Genomic DNA, 24,213 nt, shown 5'->3' with positions numbered 1-24,213 from the left:
ACTTATCAGGACACTCACAAGGATATCAACATAAGGGGAAAGCAACAATTTATACTGTATGTGAAGAGAGTGCCGATTAGTTGGCAAGTGGCATTGCCATGGAGAATGCACCAGTGATGGTGACTGATGGTTAACTGCCAAGCACTGTTTGAAATTTAAACCAGCTGCTGTTCGCAAAAGACAGCTTGACCCTGATTGGTCAAGGCATTGCCCTGAGGAATGAGTCAGCAAATGGTTAGCGCATATGTGTACGTGTTCTTTCTGTCTGCAAAGAACAAGGCCCTGTGTATTAATATATGTAGCTTCCAGTACACACGTGCCCCACTGCGAGCCGACTGACATTCTTAAACTGGTTGTCAGCACTCTCTTCACATACAGTATAAATTGTTGTTTTCCCTTTTATATTGGTATTCTTGCGAAGTGTCCGATGAGTGCAAGAGGGAAAGCTTAGACATGTCTGTTTTTTTCAGCAATACTCAAGTTCTGTACTACCAAATGACTAATTGTAAAATAAATAGAATAGAAGAAAAAGCACTAGGATTTTCCCAATACTGTTAGATGCCATTATGGGGACAGTCTATGTAAGGCATTGACAGGACAAACAACCTTTTCTCATCTCTATCAGTTTAGAAACATAGAAACTAGGAGCAGGAAAAGGCCATTCGGCCCTTCGAGCCTGCTCCGCCATTCATTATGATCATGGCTGATCATCCAACTCAATAGCCTGCTCCCGCTTTCTCCCCATATATTTTGATCCTTTTCGCCCCCAAGAGCTATATCTAACTCCTTCTTGAAAGCATACAATGTTTTGGTCTCAGCTACTTTCTGTTATAGTGAATTCCACAGGCTCACCACTCTCTGGGTGAAGAAATTTCTCCTCATCTCAGTCCTAAATGGTCTACCCCATATCCTCAGACTTGACACCCCTGGTTCTGGACTCCCCACCATCAGGAACATCCTTCCTGCATCTACCCTGTCTAGTCCTGTTAGAATTTTATAGGTTTCTATGAAATCCCCCCCTTCATTCTTCTGAACTCCAACGAATATAATCCTAATCGACTCAATCTCTCCTCATATGTCAGTTCCGCTATCCCAGAATCAGTCGGGTAAACCTTCGCTGCACTCCCTCTATAGCAAGTTCATCCTTCCTCAGATAAGGAGACCAAAACTGCACACACTATTCCAGGTGTGGTCTCACCAAGGCTTTGTACAATTGCATCAAGACATCCCTGTTCCTGTACTCGAATCCTCTGGCTACGAAGGCCAACATACCCTTTACCGCCTGCTGCACCTGCATGCTTACTTTCAGCGACTGGTGTACAAGGACACTCAGGTCTCGTTGCACATTTCCCTCTCTCAATTTATAGCCATTCAGATAATCTGCCTTCCTGTTTTTGCTACCAAAGTGGATAACCTCACATTTATCCACATTATACTGCATCTGCCATGCATTTGCCCACTCACTCAGCTTGTCAAAATCACACTGAAGCATCTCTGCATCCTCCTCACAGCTCACCCTCCCACCCAGCTTTGTGTAATCTGCAACTTTGGAGATATTACATTTAGTTCCCTCATCTAAATCATTAATATATATTGTGAATAACTAGGGTCCTAGTTATAGCGGTACCCCACTAGTCACTGCCTCATGTATTGGTATGATTCTATGGTATATTAGCTGGAATCAGCAATTGATACATCATGGGCTTGTGGTTGATTCCCTGAATGGTGATTTGGCTTTATCAAAGTTGTGTTAAGAAACCAGGTTTGTTAATGGGAAGTGTAAAAATTAGTGATCGTAGTGAACAGCTGTTGGATGCTTTCTACAGAAGGGGTCTTTCTTGTGGGCCAGTGGGAATTCCGTATCTTATTTGCATAAGAAAGCTCTTTACGTGTCATTCAGTGATACCTATAATTTTCTTGTAAAACAGAACCGACACGGACATATACACAGGATGGTGTCTGCCTTACTGAGATGGGTATGTCACAGCTCCAAAGCCTCAGTATTGCTCCACCACGCCGGAAGCGACCCAAGCCAAAGTTAAAGCTGAAGATCATAAATCAGAACAGTGTGGCTGTCTTGCAAACTCCACCTGATCCTCAGTCTGAACAGTCCAGAGACATGGATGGAGATGTGGATGAAAGCAGAGGTACGATATTATGTCTGATCCCCTCCATCTCTCACTCATGTGAAGGGAAGAATAAGATTTGTTGGCTAAATATTATATGCACTTGTGTATGTGCTTGCCCAAATGGATGGCTGAATAGAAGAAATGCTTCAAAACATGAATGGCCCATGCATTTGAAATAAACCAATCCTCTGGCAAGTTATGTATTGAAATATCAATCTTATGCTTTACTGCACCAGCATGGTTTTACCACTTCCCACTTAGTCTATATAAATAAGGCTCTGGGAATGAGAGCTCTTCTCTTTTCTATGCTCCACATAAAATCAGATTGCACAATTTCAGTAATAAGAACATAACATAAGAAATATGAGCAGGAGTAGACCACAAGTCCCACTGAGCCTGCTCTGCCATTCAGTACGATCATGGCTGATCTTGGGCTTCAACTCCATTTTCCTGCCTGCTCCCCATATCCTGGGAGATCAAAAGTCTATTGACCTCAGCATTGAAAAATCCATCACTCTTTGGGAAAGAATTCCAAAGATTCTGAACACTTAGTGAAAAAATTTTCTTCATCTCAGTCCTAAATGGTCAACCTCTTATCTTGAGGCTGTGTCTACATGTTCTAATTCCCCAGTCAGGGGAAACACTCTCTCAGTATCTACCCTGTCAAGCTCCTTCAGAATTGTGTATTTCTCAATGAGATCGCCTCTCATTCTTCTGAACTCCAGAGAATATTAACCCAATTTACTCAGCCTCTCATCATAGGACAACCTCCCCCCCCGCCCCCCATTCCCAATGAATCATCGTTGTACCACCTCCAATGCAAGTATATCCTTTTTAAAATGTGAATACCAAAACTGTGCACCCTATTCCAGATGTGGTCTCACCCAAACCTGTACAACTGCAGCAAGGCTTCTTTATTCTTGCACTCTAATCCTTTGCCATAAAGGCCGACATGCCAATTGCCTTTCTAATTGCTTGCTGTACCTGCATGCTAAGTTTGCATTCCTTGTATGAGCACACCCAAGTCTCTCTGAGCATCAACACTTACAAGTTTCTCACCTTTAAAAAAAAAATATTCTGCTTTTTTATTCTTATGACCAAAGTGAATACCTTCACGCCTCCCTGTATTATATTCCATTTGCCATCTTGTCCACTCACTTAATCTGCCTATATCTCTTTGTAGCCTCTCTATGTCCTCCCACATCTTACCATTCCACCTAGCTTGGCAACATCAGCAGACTTCAACATATTACCCTCTGTCTCTTCATCTAAGTTATTAATATAGATTGTAAATAGCTGAGGCCCCAGCACTAATCCTTGCGGCTTTCTACATTCACTACCTACCAGCTTGAAACTACCCCATTTATGCCCACTCTGTTCTCTATCCGTTAACGAATCCTCTATCCATGCTAATATATGGCCCCCAACTCCTTGAGTCCTGTCTATTAACCTGTCGTGTGGCACCTTATCCTTTTGGAAATCCTGGCATACTACATCTACTGGTTCCTCTTTATCTACCCTACTAGTTACATTATCAAAAAACTCCAGAGAATTGTGAAAAACAGTAGCAAGTCTGAGGATTAAGAGTGCTTTAGAAACCAACAAAGGGCCACCAAAAATCTGATATAAAGTTCAAAAATAGAATATGGGAGTAAACTAGCAAGCTCTTACAATCCGCTTCATAATGCTCCTGTTGTGGGGTATGGGTGGTAATAACTGAAAGCTGCTGTTTTAGATGCAAGAGAGAGAAGGCGAGGTAATCAATTGGGAAGGGCCTGTTCCTGTGCTGTATTTTTCTTTGTTCTTTGAAATGACTAGGGGTGAAGTTATCCTAGATCTAGTATTATGTAATGAAGCAGTATTAATTAGTGGAGTTGTAGTAAATCATCTACTGGGAAAGAGTGGCCATAATGCCATTCAATTCCATGTTAAGTTTGAAAGTGACATATTCTAATCGCAAACAAAAATCTTAAACAAAGCCAATTACATAGGTATGAGGGGAGAACTGGCCAAGATTAATTGGGTAAATAGCAGCGAATTCCAGACACTCACTACCCTCTGCGTAAAAAACTTGCCCTGCACATCACCTTTATAGTTTTCTCCCCTCACCTTAAATCTATGTCCCCTAGTAATTGACTCTTCCACCCTGGGAAAAAGCTTCTGACTATCTACACTGTCCATGCCACTCATAATTTTGTAAACTTCTAACAAGTCGCCCCTCAATCTCCATCGCTCTAGTGAGAACAATCCGAGTTTCTCCAACCTCTCCTCATAGCTAATAACCTCCAGACCAGGCAGCATCCTGGTAAACCTCCTCTGCACCCTCTCCAATGCCTCCATATCCTTCTGGTGATGTGGTGACCAGAATTGCACGCAATATTCCAAGTGTGGCCTAACCAAGGTTCTATACAGCTGCAGTATGACTTCCTAGCTTTTATACTCAATACCCCTGCCAATGAAGGCAAGCATGCCATATGCCTTCCTGACTACCTTATCCACCTGCGTTGCCACTTTCAGTGACCTGTGGACCTGTACACCCAGATCCCTCTGCTCGTCAATGCACTTAAGGGTTCTGCCATTTAATGTGTAACATGACATTCTGCTCCAGGAAACTCACAAGAACATTCTACAGACTCATCATCTAGACCATTCTTGCCAATTTGATTGTCCCAGTCTTTATGAAGATTAAAGACCCCACAATTATTACATTTCCATTATTACAAGCTCCAAAAATGCCTTGTTTAATGCTCTGCCCAGCGGCATACTGTCAGGAGGCCTATATACTACTCCCACCAGCGTTTCCTGACTCTTGCTATTTCTATTTTCCACCCATACTGATTCTGCTTCATGATCTTCAGAGGCCAGATCCTTTCTCACTAACGTCCTTACGCCATCTTTTACTACCAGGACTACCCCACCTCCTTTGTCATTCTGTCTGCCTTTCCAAAATATTTTATACCCTGGAATATTTATTTCCCAACCTTGATCACCTTGTAACCATGCTTCTGTAATAGAGATTAGATCTAAATCTTTACTTCTACCTATGCCACTAATTCACCTATTTACAGATGTTTCATGCATTCAGATAAAGAAATTTTAATTTCATTTTTTTACTTCTATTCCCTGCAATGATCTTATTCGCTGATGCTATCATTTAATTGTTATATTCGTTCACTATATTTGTAACCAACTGCGGTTTTTACAAAGTTATTCTGTTTTTCTCTTTCTCTTTCCCCGATCCTCCCTCTTGCTCGCTCCTGCCCCCTCGCCCATCTTGGTCCTCATCCCTTTTAAAACATATTGAGACCTTTCATAAAGTTGTCAGAATCTCAGCAAATATAAAATTAGTGAGATCTTCAGGTGAGATTGAGATTATGAATCAGAACTGAGACCAGTTTAAAAATGGCATGGCAAACCACCCTCAGCTTAAACAGAGCAATGCATTAAAAATAAATGAATAAGTCGCAAGGAATATCTTCACTGTGCCCAGAGACAGTTCCCAATTAATTAGAATTATCCTGAAACGAGGTGCACTTGAGGGTTTATACTACCAGTGAACTCTTAATGGTTTAAATCCTAATGAGTGGATTCAGCCTAATTTTGCCTAATAATTTGGAAAATGTATTTTGGTAAGTAAGATTTGTTTGCAATGAAGCTTCTTCCATCTGCACCCATGTTGGGCTTCTGTGGTGCCAGCTATTGTAGCCACATAAATTTAAACTGATTGGTCATATAAATTGAAATGCAATACATTTATTTAAAAGGAGCTAATTTGTCCATTTCTAGTTGTTTTTCTCTCAGTTTTGCTATTTCACATTGCGTCCACATTGTTTTTCAATGTCAAATAGCAAACTATAGATGTTCTAATTAAAACATGATTGCTGTCTGCCTGAATCCTAAATCTGCAATGCCTTTTTAAACCTGTTCTAGAATTGTAAATTTTACATTTCATCGAAGCATTGCATAAACTCTGAACTTTGAAGTCTAAATTTTGAAGCACGTTATTATTAGCAATAATCAGTACATTTGTTCTTTGTGTGTGATTTCCGTATGCCCCTCAGCCAATTACTACACAAATTCGTATCCCTTTAAGTTTAAAAGTAGGGTAATTGTACATCTGCATAAATATGAATAATTTCTGTAGTATAGTTTAGACATGTCCAGATATTTGGTGGTTAAAACCTGTGAGTAGGCCAAACAATTCTGTAGGAAGGTGAGGGCTCATTTAAAAAAATCCAAACTTCTCTGCGCCAGTTCAGACTTCACAAAACTTAAATACAAATGCATGAAGAAAAATGCAACCCCACCACCCCCCACGCCAACCACTAAAATCTAAACTGACAATCCAGTTGGCACTGGTGCTGCCTTCTTATGAGATGTTGTTTCGAAGCTCAAACTGCTCTCTAAGGTGGATGTAGAAGATCCCATGGCACTATTTCAAGGAAGAGTAGGATAGTTTTCCCTGATTCCTGGCCAGCTAACATTACAAAAACAGATTATCTGATCGTTATCATATTGCTGTCTCATTTCCTACACGACAACAGTGGCCATGCTTCAAAAAAGATACTTCATTGACTGTAAAGCGTTTCATGGTGTCCTGCAGTTCTGAGATATTCCACATAAATACAAGTCTGTCTTTCTTTAATAAGCACATGATCATGGGATTCCTGCACATATAACACGACGCCCACGTACATGCACACAGAATAATTCTCATACAAAGTGCAACACTTCCAAAACCCAGAAATTTCAGTCTCTCTATAGGCAAAGAATTCAAGCATCCTTCCCTTTCTTCCCACTACTTTCTTTCACCACCCCCTTCCACCCAATCCACCTTCTCCCATGGCAGTCACTTGGCTACCGAGTAAGTTGTGCATCAGATTGAATGGAATATCAATTCTCACTTGAGCATGCCTTTAACCACAGAGCTAGCAGGGAGTTTGGAAACTCCCCTATAATGCTATAATGATGGCGAACCATTTTGCAGACTGACTAGACAGATGTGATTAAGGAAGTGAGGACAATGGCAGAACTGTGCTACCTTGCCAAATTCTGCCCATTGCCCCTGTTCTTACTGATCTACATTTGCCTTCAAGTTTCCTAACACAACAAATGTTAAATTTCCATACTCATGTTTAAACCACTTCATGACCTCCCTCAACCGCACTCCCTCCACCGCCATCCCTGTAACCATCTGTATCCCTCCTTTTCTTCTCCCTTCGCTAAACTCTGTTCATCATGTTTGGTCCACTGGTTTGCTGGAGAAGATTTCATTGACCTGTCAACAAATCATAAGCCTATTTAATAGAAACAGGTTTAGAAATTCAATATGTACTATACACTGGAGAAATCTTCCTCATTTGGCTTAGAGCCACAGTGCTGCCTCCTGTGAATAAAGAAAGTTAGCTCCCTTGAAGAAGCATTATATACAGCAATGGTAAAAGTTAACCTGACTTATGCAGGCACAGATTCCTTAGAGAGATTATTGCAGGTGATTTTCTTCCATGAGATGATTAATTCATACTTGCACGTATAGTAATTGATGCAGAGTGCTTTGGGGATGGCTAATCTAAAATCTCTGGAGGCATTTGCAACACAGTTTAGTATTACGTTGTGTAAAAATGATGTAAAGGTTACCTATTGTACATACAGTTAACCCTTCAATCTTAAATTTGCAGCAGCTGACCTAATGGACTGTGATGCAAAGTCTGATACACTTACCAGTCCAGAGCGAGAAGCAGCAGATGATGACTGTAAAGGAGCTGAGGGGACTGACAACCTAAAGAAGAGAAAAAGGAAACCATACAGACCTGGTAAAGAATCTGATTAAAACAGACATATTCCACCAGGCTCTGAAGTAAAACTAGGTTAAAGACTATTTACTGTGTGCTGGGAGTGGCTCGAGTTAAGACCTGTGATTATATTCTTTATAATAAACATTTGATGTAAATTGATGATGGGAATGTTTAGAATTAAATTTACACAAAGTACCTTTGTAACATTTTAAAATACTTGACAAATACCAGAGAATAAATCACCATCTTCTCCCTCTCTGTTTTGATTGATGTATAAAAGCAGCTCAGCAAATGCCAGACAAAGTGAAATCTGTTGGTGGTTTGCAGCAGTTCCTCTTCCTCTTACTGATTTTCTTTCTAGCTGCTTCCCACTCCCTTGCCCATTTCCCATTTATGATGCTAGGCCCTGAATCCATATTCACTTCATATCTACTTCTGCACTTGGGTCTATCGTTTTGTCAAGATAGAGCTCACAACCACCAGTAATTTGGCCTTTCATCTCAGGTTAGGCCTTCCTGGGACATGTTTTGTCCTGGATTTCTGTTGCCTTGGCAGGTGCATGCATGGGTGTGGCAGATTCACGGCTTGTGTTCAGGGTTGTCCCGAGGGTGTCTGGGGAGGTGGATCTGGAAGGCAGCAACAGAACCAGGGCAAGTTGGGCCTGTCCCCCGCATTCTCACAGGTTCACCAGAACCCCCTCCCATCCCCCATGGCTTTGCCAGCACCTACACAGCAAAGTGCCCCTTAATTTTTCGACCAGAATTGACCACCCTGTCAGAAGGTTGAGAGTTCAAGTCCCACTCATATCACTTGAGTACAAAATTGCAGTGCATTACTGAGAGAGTGCTGAACAATCTAAGGTGCCATCTTTCAGATAGGAATTTAAAAACCCTGAATGCTCTTAGGTGAATGTAAAAGATCTCATTGCACTATTTCAGAGGAAAATTGTGAACCTTAACCTCTCCCTTGTGTTCTGGCCACTATTTATCTCTCAATCACCATCACAAACGTAGATTATCTAGTCATTGCCACTTTGCTGTTTGTATAATTTACCAGACAGGTGCAAGCTTAGTGAAATAAAAGTTGCACAAAAATAACAGATTAGATTGAGGATGGTTTCTTTGCTCAAAAAAAATTGTGGGAAGCATGAAAATTAAGACAATTATAGCTAAAGGGTGGAAGAATTTCAAGGGTAGGATTTTTAAAAATTCTTTCATGGGAATGTCACTGTCTAGGCCAGCTTTTATTTTCCACCCCTAATTGCCCCTGAGAAGGTGATGCTGAGCCAACTTCTTGAACCGCTGCAGTCCATCTGGTGCAGGCACACCCACAGTATGTTAGGAAGGAAGTTCCTGATTTTGACCCAGCAACAGTAAAGGAACAGCGATATGGTTCCAAGTCAGGATGGTGTGTGGCTTGCAGGGGAACTTGCAGGTGGTGGTGTTCCCATTGGTAAAGATCATGGTTTTGGAAGATGCTGTCAAAGGAGGCTTGGCGAGTTGCTACAGTGCATCTTGTAGATGTTGCACACTGTGCATTGGTGGTAGGGGGAGTGAATGTTTAAGGTGGTGATTGGGGTGCCGAGATGCTTTTTTAAAATTCATTTGTGGGATGTGGGCATCACTGGCTAGGCCAGTATTTATTACCCATCCCTAATTGTCCTTGAGAGGGTGGTGGTGAGCTGCCTTCTTGAACTGCTGCAGTCCATGTGGTGTAGGTACACCCATAGTGCTGTTAGGGAGGGAGTTCCTGAATTTTGACCCAGCAACAGTGAAGGAATGGTGGTTATAATTCCAAGTCAGGATGATGAGTGGCTTGGAAGGGTACTTCGAGGTGGTGGTGTTCCCAAGTGTCTACTGCCCTTGTCCTAGCTGGTAGTGGTCGTGGGTTTGGAAGGTGCTGTCTAAGGAGACTTATTGAGTTCCTGCAGTGCACCTTGTAGATGGTACATACTGCTGCCACTGTTTGGCAGTGGTGGAGGGAGTAAATTTTTTTGGATGGGGTGCCAATCAAACGGGCTGCCTTGTCCTGAATGGTGTCAAGCTTCTTGACTGTTGGAGCTACACTCACCCAGGCAAGTGGAGAGTATTCCCGCACACTCCTGACTTGTGCCTTTTAGATGGTGGGCGTGGTTTGGGGAGTCAAGAGGTGAGTTACTCGCCACAGGATTCCTAGCCTCCAACCTGCTCTTGTAGCAACAATATTTATATGGCTAGTCCAGTTCAGAATTTGGTCAATAATAACCTCCAGGGTGTTGATAATGGGGGATTCAGCGATGGTGATGCCATTGAATGTCACAGGGTGATGGTTAGAATCTCACTTGTTGGAGATGGCCATTGCCCAGCACTTGTGTGGCACGAATGCTACTTGCCACTTGCCAGCCCAAGCCTGGATATTGTCCAGGAGTTGCTGCGTTTGAACATGGACTGCTCGGTATCTGAGGTGTCGTGATTGGTGCTGAACATTATGCAATCATCAGCGGACATCGCCACTTCTGACCTTATGAAGGGAAGGTCATTGACGAAGCAGCTGAAGGAGGTTGGGCTTAGGACACTACCCTGAGGAAATCCTGCAGTGATGTCATGGAACTGAGATGATTGACCCCCAACAACTACAACCATTTTCCTTCGTACTAGGTATGACTCTAACCAGCAGAGGGTTTTCTCCTGTATGCCCATTGGCTCAAGTTTTGCTCGGGCTCCTTGATGCCACACTTGGTCAAATGCTGCCTTGATGTCAAGGGCAGTCACTCACCTCTGAAGTTCAACTTTTTTTGTCCCATGTTTGAACCAAGGCTATAATGAGATCATAATGAGTGGCCCTGGCAGAACCCAAGCTGGGCATCAGTGAGCAGGTTTTTGCAAAGCAAGTGCCACTGATAGCACTGTCGATGACCGCTTCCATCACTTTACTGATGCAAGAGAGTAGACTGGTCGGGCAGTAATTGGCCATGTTGGATTTGTCCTGCTTTTTGTGTACAGGACGTACCTGAGCAATTTTCCACTTTGCTGGGCAGATGCCTGTATTGTAGCTGCACTGGAACAGCTTGGCTAGGGGTGCAGGCTGCTTTATCTTGGTTGGTGTTGAGCTTCTTGAATGTTGTTGGAGGTGCACTCATCCGGGCAGGCGAAATGTATTCCATCACACTCAGACATGACCTTTGTTGGTGATGAATAGATTTTGGGAAATCAGGAAGTGAGTTACTTGCCACAGAATTCCCAGCCTTTGACCTGCCATTGTAGACACAGTGTTTATGTGGTTTGTCCAGCTAAGTTTCTGGTCAATGATAAGCCCCCAGGATGATGTTGGTGGGGATTCAGCACTGGTAATGACATTGAATGTCATGGGGAGCTAGTTGGATTCTTGTTAGAGATGGTCATTGCCTGGCACGTGTGGTGTGGACGTTGCTTGCCACTTATCAGCCCAAGCCTGAGTGCTGTCCAGTACCTTCAACCATTTTTTGATATCACATGGAGTGAATCAAATTGGCTGAAGGCTGGCATCGATGTTACAAAGTCAGGATGTTACAGAGGAGTCAGCAAATTATATCTTAAAAGAACAAAAGGAAAATTTGCATTTGATGTGCACAAATTGACTGCCACTTTTCCTACGTTACGTTACACTTCAAGATGTCTTATTTGGCTGTAAACTGCTTTGGGACATCCTGAGGTCATGAGAGATGCTATATTTTATTTATTCATTCATGGGATGTGGGCTTCGCTGGCAGGGCCAGCATTTATTGCCCATCCCTAATTGCCCTTGAGAAGTTGCTGGTGAACTGCCTTCTTGAACCGCTGCAATCCATGTGGTGTAGATACACCCACAGTGCTGTTAGGAAGGGAGTTCCAGGATTTTGACCCAGCGACAATGAAGGAACGGCAATATATTTCCAAGTCAGGATGGTGAGTGACTTGGAGGGGATCTTCCAGGTGGTGGTGTTCCCATCTATCTGCTGCCCTTGTCCTTCCATGTGGTAATGGTCGTGGGTTTGGAAGGTGCTATCTAAGGAGTCTTGGTGAATTCCTGCAGTGCATCTTGTAGATGGTACACACTGCTGCTATTGTGCGTCAGTGGTGGAGGGAGTGAATGTTTGTGGATGTGGTGCCAATCAAGCGGACTGCTTTGTCCTGGACGGTGTCCAGCTTCTTCAGGAGCTGCACTCATCCAGGCGAGTAGGGAGTATTACATCTCATTCCTGACTTGTGCCTTGTAGATGGTGGACAGGCTTTGGGGAGTCAGGAGATGAGTTACTCGTCTCTCGATTCCTAGCCTCTGACCTGCCCTTGTAGCCACAGTATTTATATGGCTAGTCCAGTTCAGTTTCTGGTCATTGGTAGCCCCCAGGATGTTGATAGTGGGGGATTCAGTGATGGTAATGCCATTGAATATCAAGGGGCGATGGTTAGATTCTTTCTTGTTGGAGACGGTCATTGCCTGACACTTGTGTGGCGCAAATGTTACTTGCCACTTGTCAGCCCAAGCCTGGATGTTGTGCAGGTCTTGCTGCATTTGGGTATGGACTGCTTCAGTATCTGAGGAGTCGTGAATAGTGCTGAACATTGTGCAATCATCAGAGAACATCCCCACTTCTGACCTTATGATGGAAGGAAGGTCATTGATGAAGCAGCTGAAGATGGTTGGGCCTAGGACACTACTCTGCAGTGATGTCCTGGAGCTGAAATGGCTGACCTCCAACAACCACAGCCATCTTCCTTTGGACTCCAACCAGCAGAGAGTTTTCCCCCTGATTCCCATTGACTCTAGTTTTGCTGGGGCTCCTTGATGCCACACTCGGTCAAATGTGGCATTGATGTCACTCCTCACCTCACCTCGGGAGTTCAGCTCTTTTGTCCATGTTCGAACCGAGGCTGTATATAAATGCAAGTCTTTGTTCTGTTCTTTTTTCATGGTGTCATTTGCTGACCCCTTTGCAACATTCCAACTACTCTCAACCAAATTCTCCTATTCCTTTCCCACAACTTTTTTCTTGAGCACAGGAACTATCCCAACTATCCCAATCGTTGATTATTTTCAAGTTACTTTTATCTCACCAACCTTAAATTATAGACTTTGCAGTGACGTTTTAATTACTAACCCACACAAACAAGTACATTCTTGTTAATGTAATACTGATCCTCAATTAACTACTTTCTCTTGAGAGCTACTCCTGGAGTGGCTTAGTGTACTGGAACATCGACACACTAGACCACAAAATATTGAGGTGTGTATTGCAATCTCATTATGCTGCCATGCTAATCAAAGACAATTAACATTTCCACTGAGCATTGACAATTAGATGTGCAAATACTGGGTGACATTGAGTGCATCTCAGCAGCTCAGCTAGCGCATCATTGGTAGAGGCCTGGGAGTTCAGGCTCCCGATTGACTATGGTTAGTGTAGGGTCTAGGGTGAGTGGGGAAAAAAGGGTAATGTTGCAACAAAAGTTACCTCTGTTGTGTCATTATTTTTTTTTGTTCATTTTGTCATTGGGGATTGACGTATAATTCATGCTTTCTAACCTCGAATTGGGCATATATCCAAAACCAAGGCATTTTTATTTGTTCTGTTAAGTGCCTTGCGTAATGAAATGATACAATTTTTTAAACATTCATTCACCCGCCCCCTGTGCTCTCCTTTGACAGGGAGGTTATGGGGGTTGTGCCATCATCATTCACAATCTTCATTTTATCCAAATCCCCTCCAACCACACAACTCTGAACCACAATTTTGTGAAGATCTAATGGTCCCCTGTGTTCCAGTAAATCAACTTCAAGATCCTTGTTTTCAATTTCTTCCTCCCTGTCTGAGCAACCTTCTCCAGCCACATGTCCCTGTCAACACCTCTTACTCCAGAATGTTGTCTGTGCTCTATTCTACTGTCAGAAGCTGGACCTGCAGAAGCTGCATTTGTGCCCTCTGGAATTCTGCCCCTAAACTTTTTTTGCTTGCCTTCAAAAGCCTTCTAAAACCCAAGTCTTGGGCCTTCACACCCACCCCCCCACTCATGTCCCCATGAACCCCACTAAACCAGTTTCCTTCTACTTGGTAGTCCACTTCATTGTTCTAAGTGCTGCTGTGTCCTTTTACATGACAGCAATATAAATGTAGATGATTAAATGCTAGTTTCCACAATTACTGAAAAAGACTAATTTGTAAGGATCAGTTGAAACTTCAAGGAATTCAGCTCAAATTTATGATTCAGAGATTGAAAAGTCCAGAAGCCTTTTGAGTTAAAGTAAGGATGCTTATGTCAGAATGCTTGTCCTTTGCCCCACAGTTCTCAATCTGAACATTATGCAACCATCAGTGAATGTCCCCATTTCTGACCTAATTGTATTTTGATAGTATATCAAGATATTAAGGGTGCTTTTCTTTGCATATGCTTGATTTTTTTTTTGGAATTGACTTCTCAGTCAAGTAGATGAACACGTTATATTTTGGTGCACCGTTTAAGATATGTACAGTGAAAATACAATAAAATATTAATCACTTTGATTGTGAAGTTGGTAAACAAAGACATTTTCCAATTTCCTTTATTGCCAAACGATAACTATAAGAAGAGATTTACGGTGTCAACACTAAACAACTTGGAGGACCTTAGTTGATTTTTAAAATTGAGGAACCCTGGTTATTCAAGAGGCTTATCTGTTGAGTAGCTCAGTCATAAAGACCAGTTTGTAGTCCGCATTCTGCCCATTGTTAGCTGATCTGAGTCACAACAATGATGACATCACAATGTACTGACCATGTTGGAAATGAATTGGTATGAGCATGATTAATCAGCTCAATAGTGATATTTTTTCCAGGAAAAGAACCTGTCATGTTTCATTACAACATCCTCTGTTAAGAATGGGCACTTGAGTGAGATAACCAGAGAGTGATCTCTCTCTCTGCTGCCATGCCTGGGTAAAAATTCCCTCCTTCAGGAGTGGATTTGGGAAAATTGTTGGAAAGAAACTACTCCCAGAAGGAAGGAATAAATTGAGATATCCTGTTTAAACTGCAATAGCTAAGTTAATAACTTTGGTTTTAAGAGATGATCTGACTGCTGAACACACCAATGCCAAAAAATTTAAGACCACCTCCAGGAGATGGTCTTGCTTTGCTTGTGTAAACCCAAGATTTAGAATTTCTCAACTTTTAAAATTAATTTTGCCAGCTGCATTTTGACTGTATCAATTTCCATTTATCCATCATCCCAGTCACTGACTTCTGATTCCATTGATTACAAAATGCCCTCACTCTCAAATTCCTCTGTTTTCTTTTCCACTCTACCTCCACGAAGAGTCATAGTCATTATGGCATGGAAGGAGGCCATTTGGCCCATTGAGTCCATGCGGCATACTACAATCTCTATATTTTACCTGCATCCTCAATTTTATGATCAGTGATGGCCCCTTCAGTCAATAGGCCATGTTCTTTGCAATACTTTTAAATTCCTCTGTCATTTTCCAAAACTTCCTGAAAGCTATGTCTTCAACCTCACCTTTAGTCTTCCCTCCTACTCTCCTCCCCATTCCTGCTCAGACAGTGTTGCAATTTTTCTCTCTTCACCCCTCACCCTCCTGTGAAGTATCTTGGGATGTTGCACTGAATCGGAATAAGTTGTTGAAAGTCAGCCTTGGGGAATGGATGGCAATGTGATCTCTTTTGCAACATAAAAATCTAATCCATCACTAAACAACTGCATTTTGCAGGTAATAGGTTCAAGAACCCTAACTGATACAACCTTGATTATTTTTAGTTCAGAGCCATGTTAGCTATATTCACTTCTTGCCTCGCTCTGATAGGAATTGGAGGGTTTATGGTGCGCCAGAGGAGTCGGACAGGACAGAATAAGACAAAACGTTCGCTGTCCAGAAAGAACTCTACTGGCTCAGTCTCTGAAATGATGGCTGGGAAGGAAGACGGTAAGTGATCTATCAAATATGCAGGAAGTTGTATTAAGCAAGTATCCTATCTTAGCGCACTCAAAAAAGAGAAGAAACAAATACTTGGAATAATGTTTTGGAGAAGCCTATCTTGTAAGTCAGGCAGCACCTGTGGTGGGAGAAACAGAGTTAACATTTCAGGCCAATGGCTTTTTATCAAAGGTCATTAAACTGAATTGTTAATTTTTTTTTGTGTCCACAGTTGCTTCCTGACCAGAGCATTTCTGACATTTTCTGTTTTCACTTCAGATTTCTAGCATCCACAGTATTTTGCTTTTGTAATGTTAAGTTTATAATGAGTAATGGCATGTGGTGATATAGCTCAGTGATAGAGCGCATGCTTCGCATGTACGAGGCCCTGGGTTCAATCCCCGGCATCTCCATGTCACTAATTTGCTCCTTGGCCTGGCCAAGTTGGTCATCAAGGGGGTCATCTGACCTGAGTGTCTGCCCCTCTTCCATGGCTATGTCTGTGGGCGGGTGACTCTGGAGAGGGAGCACGCAGTGTCCGCCGGCACCGTTGAGGCCTTCCATGATCGGTGGACACCGCAGTGACTGGGGTGCTTTGTAAATCCCTTTAATCACATTTTGACTTGATGTTGGTGAGTTTCACTTTGCATTTTGTCTTTTGTTTTTGCAGTTTGCCTTTAAGAGGCTGCTTTTACTTTGTCCCTGATTTGTTAATTTAGTTTAATTGTTTTGACTCGAGTTACATTCCTGCTCACGAGCAATAAACAACATTGGCAGCCAGCATATTTCATGGCTGCTACCAACAAGGCAAATGGATAACCCAAAGACATCAGTAATGCATTGGGAAGCCTGCATCATTTAATGCACAAACCGCTGTAATTAGAAGTTGTGAACCTTGGTGCTCTCCTAAACCTTGTATATTATTAACATTCATCTGAATGGATAACTCAAATCCTGCATACTGAAGTTTATATGGAAGGTCACAGTTAATATTCTTAACTCGAATAAGTTTAGCAGAGGAAAGCATTCCAAATAGGTCGCATGATATGGTATCATCAACAACCAGTTCAGTGTTAAACCTCTGATCTTAGCTTAAAAGCCACAGGACTGCTGAGTCACATATAATGAGTACATTCTGTGTTCATAATTGCAGCTGTGCTCAAGTTGAGATTTTATCTTGCCTTACAGATAGACATTGAATCTCCCAAAATTAAACTAAAATGAAAGCATTTAACATGTTCCTTTTTTGCTTGTAATAGGTTGGGTGGACCAACTACCAGAGGTACCTGGCGATGAGGTAGCTGCTGCCCCCGAGATTGTGGAGAAAATGAAAAAACGATACAGGAAGAAAAAGAACAAATTGGAAGAGATTTTTCCAGCATATCTACAGGTATAGTTACTGGACAAATGGTGCCTCACTTCATCTTCCCTCTCTGTAGACCATATTTTCAAAACAAAATTTTAATTTGCTCTTGAGAACATTACCATTTCGAAAGTAGACATCACTACATACATGTCATTGTTTCATTTAGCTGATCAACTGCAAAGGGACAGGGTTTCAGTGAAGGCAAGTGCATTTTGCTGCTTCTGAGGTGGGAGCATTTTTTTTTATTCGTTCATGGGATGTGGGCGTCGCTACCTAGGCCAGCATTTATTGTCCATCCCTAATTTCCCTTATTCAGAGGGCATTTAAGAGTCAACCACATTACTGTGGGTCCGGAGTCACGTGTAGGCCAGACCAGGTAAGGGTGGCAGATTTGCTTCCCTAAAGGACATTAGTGGACCAGATGGGTTTTTTGCGACAATTGATGATAGTTTCATGGTCACCATTACTGAGACTAGCTTTCAATTCCTGATTTAATTAATTAATTGGTTTTTGTGGCAATTGGCAATGGTTTCACAGTCATTTTTATTTAATTCAAATTGCACTATCTGCCGTCTATCCTGCTCTCGGGGTCCCAGAGCATTACCCTGGGTATCTGGAACGCTAGCCCAGTGACAATACCATTATGCCACAGCCTCCCCCTTAACAAAGTGGCTTCGTACAGTAAATTCTCCTGAATGATATCAACGGTAATAATTGTGACAGGTTCTAGTTGGGACACAAGAATTTTACTGCTTGTACCATTACTCTGCCTGTATTGATAAATGCATTTCTTTTTACATATTATCCTATACCCTAAAAACATATTTCCAGATTTGAAAGTTTCGCAACTGCTATGAACTAATGAGGTCAGGAGAAAAAAAAATGAATAGGCAGGCAGAAAGACAGTAAAATTGTTAATAAAATGTGAGAGAAATTTTGTCATTATTTTTAATAATTGTTGCTAAGAGATAAAGAAGCTCAATAATGAATTAGACTAGAAGTCAGATGATGCAGCTTATGACTTCAAATGAACTGCAAGTGTGTTGTCTGCAACCTTTTCGCAGGGGAGAACATAGTTTCTGGTTCGAGCAGAAAGTTGGATTTGTAAAATGTTGGACTGAGGGGAGTAAGTAGAATGGAATAATAAGAGACTTTGTTTCCTCTGAGATCTGGGTTTGAAGTCACTTCAGACTGATGGAATAAAGCCCTAATTTTTTACACAAGGTTCCTGCAAAAAATAAGCTTAGTTAGTTACAACTCGCTTTTCTGGTAGGTATAGTGCTATAAGTGCTTGATACTAAACATGTGGGCACTAAATTGATATTCTTGATCAGAAAAGCTATAAGAGTGCCTGGTGTAAAGGGAGGGAAGACACGTATTGGTGCACTGACTAAGATGGACCCTTTGGAGTTGTACAATGTTGCATGGTGCTGTTTTTTTTTGATCAGGCCTGAAGGTTAGATCTCGATGCTGATGCTGCTGCTCTGTTGCAATGAGGTTCCCTGGTAGTAAGGAACTTTACTGGGTGGAATGTGAGTTGAAGAGTCAGCCACACCAGCGCAGCATACTGCATTTTGCAAAGAAAGATAAATGTTGGCTCTGTCGAGGTTGCACTGTTGAGCAAAGCAAGCCTCACTCTACCTACAAATGCATACCAGATTCAGCAGCACCCTTGCTGCCTGGAAAGCTATTCATTAATATAATGCAGGTATTGAGTGTTTAGATGGCCCAACCTATGGGTTTAAACTCTGTAAATGTTAATATTGCTTTTTAATTTTTGTTTGGAAAGTTATAAATGTTCCCTCTATTTTTATTGATGCATTCATTTTTGTTTCTGGTTTGGCTTTGCCTTGCAAGACTTGTATTTAACAACACAAGTTCTTAGCAGTTTTGCTTCCAGCTTTTGATGTAGCAGTTAAATTAGGTATTGTGAGGATTTGGATTATTGAGAGGACAGGGAAGGTAGGTATGAATATATCTTGTGTTCCTAATATATTCATCCATACGCCACTCCCCACTTTTGGTTCCTCAGGCAGTCGTTTCCTGGACATGTCGGAGAAACTTGCCCATTGCACAAAGAAGGCTGTTACACAGCTACGTTTAGCTCTGGACCTGCAGGCAGCTTGTTCCACTATTATCATGGGTCTTAAGATCATTATTTCTTTTAAAAACAGCAGTTCTCAGAATGTGGCCATCACTAATAAAAGGCCATTATTTCCCATTCTTAGCTGCCTTTAGAAAGTAATGGTGGGCCAACTGAGTGGCTTGCTAGGCCACTTCAGAGGGCACTTAAGAATGAGCGCCATTACCATAGGACTGCCTCCAGTCATAGACCAGACCGGTTCAGAATGGCAGATTTCCTTCTCTAAAGGGCATTGGTGAATAAGGTAAGTTTTTAATGACAATCTGACAGTTTCATGGTCTCTTTTATGAATACTAGATTTTTATTTCCAGGTTTTTCTTCAGCTGTATTTAAAGTATTAAGCAATCTGAGTGGGATTTAACCTGCACTAAATGTTCATGTCATCAGATCAAGCCACAGCTGGTCACAAAATGGATCAGACAGTCTGTTTATAAACATATCAAACATATCGCAGAGGCTTTGTTTGTAAAGTGCCCTATGTAAATTATTTTCCTGTGGAAAGGGAGCAACAGATAGACAGGTATAGAACTTTTTATGGTAGCTAAGATCCCAAGAGTACAGAGCACTGCAAATGGCACCCTTGTGCTATGCAGACTGCCACCTTCTGACAGATATTGTGTACTGCTGAGCTATTGGAAAAATGATCTGGAGTGCCAAACAGGGCAACATCGTTCCAACCCAACTTTGATGCATTGCATCTATTTTCCCGGCCATGGAGCTGGGTGTTCTACTGTTCCACCGCTTGCTATTTCATATCTCCACATTGGGTTTGGTTTTCCTTAATTTTTGCTTGGTACTTTTTTTTCCACCCCCTCGCCTCCACCCACAGCTGTAACACTAACAAGTTAAAATCTGTCTCATTGGATCTTACAACATAGTAGTAAACCATTTGGCCCATTGTGCCTGTGCCAATTCACAGGAAGAACTAACCAATTAGTGTCACTGTTTTCCCCATGGCCCTGTAAATTTTTCATCTTCAAGTATATATCGAACTCTTAATGAAGGGTAAAACAATATTTGTCCCTATATGTAGCCCCTTAATTTTTAAGTGGCATATCCCTTGAAATTTGAGCTACAGGGTAGATTTTCTGCTGCTCCCATTAGGCTAGTTTCTGGCATAGAGCCAAAGCTGTGCTGCAAGTTCTAGCTAATAAATCAAACAAGCTGGCACTGCAGAATTGTGCTCAGTCACCTCAGTGAACTTTTGGCTAGCTTTGTGCTGGCAGTTAGACATATCCTGGCTCAGATTTTGCTGAAGTTTGGAAATCAGGCCATAGGCTCCCAAAGTAGGGAAAAAACGCAATCCTTTGGTGTACTGACTTCCAAAACTATAATGAGCACGAAAGGAGGGAGGATTTATTATCTATGAATAAACAGCTACCCAAGGATCATTCGTGCAGCAGTAGTGTTCCTCTAAATGATCCTTGCACAAATGCACATAGTAGAAAGAAGGCCATGAGCACCCTGAATTTCTGGAGGTGGTCTTTGCTGCTTCCTTCCCAACTCGAACCAAAATATTTAAAGCACTCAATATAGATCATGGAATGAAATATTCACAATTCTGCTTTTGGTTCACCTTTAGAATATACCACCAGTGAAATAATGAATAGCCAAACCACACTTCCTTGTTTGATTTGGCATTTTGAAGGCAGAGGATGATTTTTGAAAAAAGAATTGGTTCCACCCAACCAAAGCCAAGCTACTGATCAATCACTTACCAAAAAATTAACCATAGCCTCTGTTTATTTTGAAGTGCAGAAGAGGTAATGAGATTAGTTATTTCCTCCATTCATTCCTTTTACAGGAAGCTTTCTTTGGAAAACACCTGCTGCTTGCAAGTCAACAGAGCAAGCTTAGTCTGGATGCTCTGTCTGATGAAGAATCATCTCAGCTACCAAATGCAAATGTAAATTTCCTGGATCCTTCCTCTGATCCACTCCTGAGTTCAGCTACAACTCAGGTGGCTACAAAACAACAGGGAGGGCAAGGTATGTATGGGACATACAACACTCAGTACTAACGTTTGCCATTAAGGAAGAAAAACACCTCCATCATGTGCTTTTTATATATTGCTATTATATATATTGCACTAGAGAGAGTGCAGAGGAGACTTACCAGGATGTTGCCTGGGCTGGAGAGTTTTAGTTATGAGGAGAGATTGGATAGACTGGGGTTATTTTCCCTGGAGCAGAGGAGATTGAGGGAGGAGGACATGATTAAGGTGTATAAAATTATGAGGGGCATAGATAGGGTAGACAAGAAGGAACTTTTCCCCTTGGTGGAGGGATCAATAACCAGGGGGCATAGATTTAAATCAAGAGGCGTGAGGAAGAATTTTTTCACCCAGATGGTGGTGGGAATCTGGAACTCACTGCCTGAAAGGGTGGAAGAGGCAAAAACCCTCCTAACTTTTAAGGAGTATTTGGATGTGCACTTGTGATGCCATGGCATACAAGGCTATAGGCCTAGTGCTGGAAAATGGGATTAGAATAGTTAGATACTTGTTTGACTGGCACAGACTCAATGGGAGGGCCTTTTTCTGTGCTGTAGACCTCTATGACTTTATTTTGACGGCCATTACTTGTTTCAAAGATCTGATATAGGTCACAATTGCTGAGTTTTGTACACTTGCATAGGACCTTACTGCAAAGTTAGGTGAAGATAAGGTAAGCCATTTGCCCCATTTGACTTATTCTTCTGTCCCAACCAATGGTCTCTACAGCACAGCATTAAATTGCGTCTTAAAAGACTCCACCGAGTTTTTGCCTCACTGCCCCACTTAGAAGACCATTTCAGGTATCAGTTATACTGTATGCAGTATTTGTGCTTCCTTATATCACTCTTAAACTTGTCTTTCACTAGTTTATGCCTAGGTTCCCTCGTTGTGTGATAGTTGTTTTACCTGAAGTAGTATTCATAAATGTAAGGGAATTCCCAGTTTAATTTGGGCTGGTCAAAATTCTCCTTTAGTGTAACCTTTCTGTTTGCACCTATCTTTCTTGCCTGTTCGTAGCACATCCTGTCCTCATGATTATTTTTGACCCAGCAGTCTATAGCAAATCACATCATTGAAACATCTCAAAATATTGAACTTAACGACTTTTGTAATGTGGTAACTGTTACATAGGTAGCAAGATTCACAAACATTGATTAGCTGAATGACTGAACTTTTCTTTGGTACTGAATGGCAGAGGGAGTAATGTTGGTCAGGAAACCAAGCTTTTTTTTGAATAACATCATATGACCTTTGACATCCACAGAGAAGGTGCTATGTAAGTGCAAGTGGTTGCTGTGCTAAACTGCCTTTTCCTGAAAAGTTTATGATTTGATCGTTCTGCAGGTAACGGAGATGACCCACTAGCTGATCTCTCAGAAGTCCTTACCACAGAAGACGATATCCTTGGAATACTTTCTGATGAACTGGGAAAAACAGGAGATGAGTCAGGTATGTTTGTGCAATGCTGTGGAGCTCATGAACAGCATCTCGTAGTGGAAAAGAATGTGGCTTCCTGTGAAGTTTGAACATGTCACTTTGCCTCAGTTTCTCTTGCTTTTTATCTAGTTCTTATTTGTAGCAAGACACTTTTGTGCCTGAACAGCAGCTGTTTGAATTTTTTTTCCCAAGATTTCTTTTGCTATAAATTGCTTTGCTGCTTGATGCAATTAGCTGAAAACATTAACAATGAATGATTATGCTACTTTATGCTGTACTGCCCAATGACTGTCGCATGCTGTTGAATTGGGTATACTTGTGTGTGTGCTGCTTTCGTTTTTTTTTGGTCTTTATTTCCCAGTTATTCATCCATTTTATCTGGTTTGGGTCCTGTAGGTCTTGATTTATGCACTTTCCAGGTCGAGAATTCACCTTCTCCATTTGGTAAGAGACTAAATGGTGGATAGCAGTAGTCCCATGTCTGGTGCTTTTTGTCTTTATCAAAAGCAAATGTGCATGCCTGTGTGTGTTTTTGAGAACCTCCTTTCCAAAGCTCCATCTGTTTGTTCTATGGCACTAACAAACTTTACTGTGGCTAACTCATTTGCTTCAAATATTAGCACGCAATTGACTAAACTACAACTTTTAAAATCAGTTTTAGAAAGTAGAATAACTAGGAATTCAAACCGTTTTGTTGATATGTTGACCTTGAACCTCGATCCTAAAGCTCATTAGAAAATATAGCCTAGATGGATGGTAACTATTCTACTGAATTTGTATCTACTTTCCATGGTCTGTTCTTAGAAATTAAAGCAGATAGTGACATGTACAGGAAAAGAGCAGTCATATGAGTCGAATGTGAGGAGATATTCTATAATCCTAACTATAACTGTGGCAAACAGTGTTGAGGCCTCTAAAGATGCATAAGATGGGGGGGGGGGGGGGGTGTATTAAGGATACTTGAAAGATTAAAGATAACATGTTTCAAACTGGCTCTAGGATAACCAGTTAAATGTTGCTGAAAAAAAATGGCAGCTGGTTAATGACATGTCATTAATGCGTAAATTGGCCAACAGGTTCAGGGGATTAAGAGATGCACCCATGAGTTTTGAATCTCCAGAACTTGCTGGTCAATTTACGCTGTTTGCTTTTCACAAACAGAATCTTGTCCTTAGTCTTCCTGTTATTTTTAAGAACTTGCTGATTAGCGCATTAAATGCCCGTTAAACTTGCCAAAGAAAGTTAGGGCTGGTGATTAAGTGCGTAACTAACCTTTTAACCATATGAAAATTGAAAATGCAATGCCAAACAACTTGTCTGACCAAGCAAGGGAACAGTTTAAACTGTTCAACCTCATTCCAACAAGCAGCAAATTGTTTTGAGGTTTTGTAAACTTTAAATTGAATAAGTTTTCATTCTTTTCCTTTCTGTCTTTTCCCCCTTTT

At 41.6% G+C, this 24,213-nt stretch overlaps 1 protein-coding gene across 13 annotated transcripts in view; it reads left to right on the top strand.

Moving 5' to 3' along the window:
- The window catches only part of kmt2ca (lysine (K)-specific methyltransferase 2Ca), a 455,613-nt gene that overhangs the window by 320,911 nt on the left and 110,489 nt on the right, over nt 1-24,213 (top strand). For 10 of the 13 annotated variants that reach the window (XR_013575392.1, XR_013575394.1, XM_078537008.1 and 7 more), the window contains 7 exons: nt 1,929-2,147; nt 7,808-7,942; nt 15,716-15,835; nt 17,086-17,216; nt 21,140-21,323; nt 22,676-22,780; nt 23,165-23,212. Coding sequence is in view for 11 of the 13 variants with exons in the window: in XM_078537008.1 (XP_078393134.1) it covers nt 1,929-2,147; nt 7,808-7,942; nt 15,716-15,835; nt 17,086-17,216; nt 21,140-21,323; nt 22,676-22,780; nt 23,165-23,212 (942 nt within the window). In the remaining 2 variants the exon portion in view is untranslated. The remainder of the gene's footprint in view (nt 1-1,928; nt 2,148-7,807; nt 7,943-15,715; nt 15,836-17,085; nt 17,217-21,139; nt 21,324-22,675; nt 22,781-23,164; nt 23,213-24,213) is intronic. The other 3 variants (XM_078537002.1, XM_078536999.1, XM_078537032.1) reach the window with 1 other exon arrangement.

The sequence above is a fragment of the Cetorhinus maximus genome, chromosome 3, assembly GCF_964194155.1.
Source record: "Cetorhinus maximus chromosome 3, sCetMax3.hap1.1, whole genome shotgun sequence".
In the NCBI taxonomy this organism is placed as follows: domain Eukaryota; kingdom Metazoa; phylum Chordata; class Chondrichthyes; order Lamniformes; family Cetorhinidae; genus Cetorhinus; species Cetorhinus maximus.
This window is presented reverse-complemented; position numbering and strand designations above follow the sequence as displayed.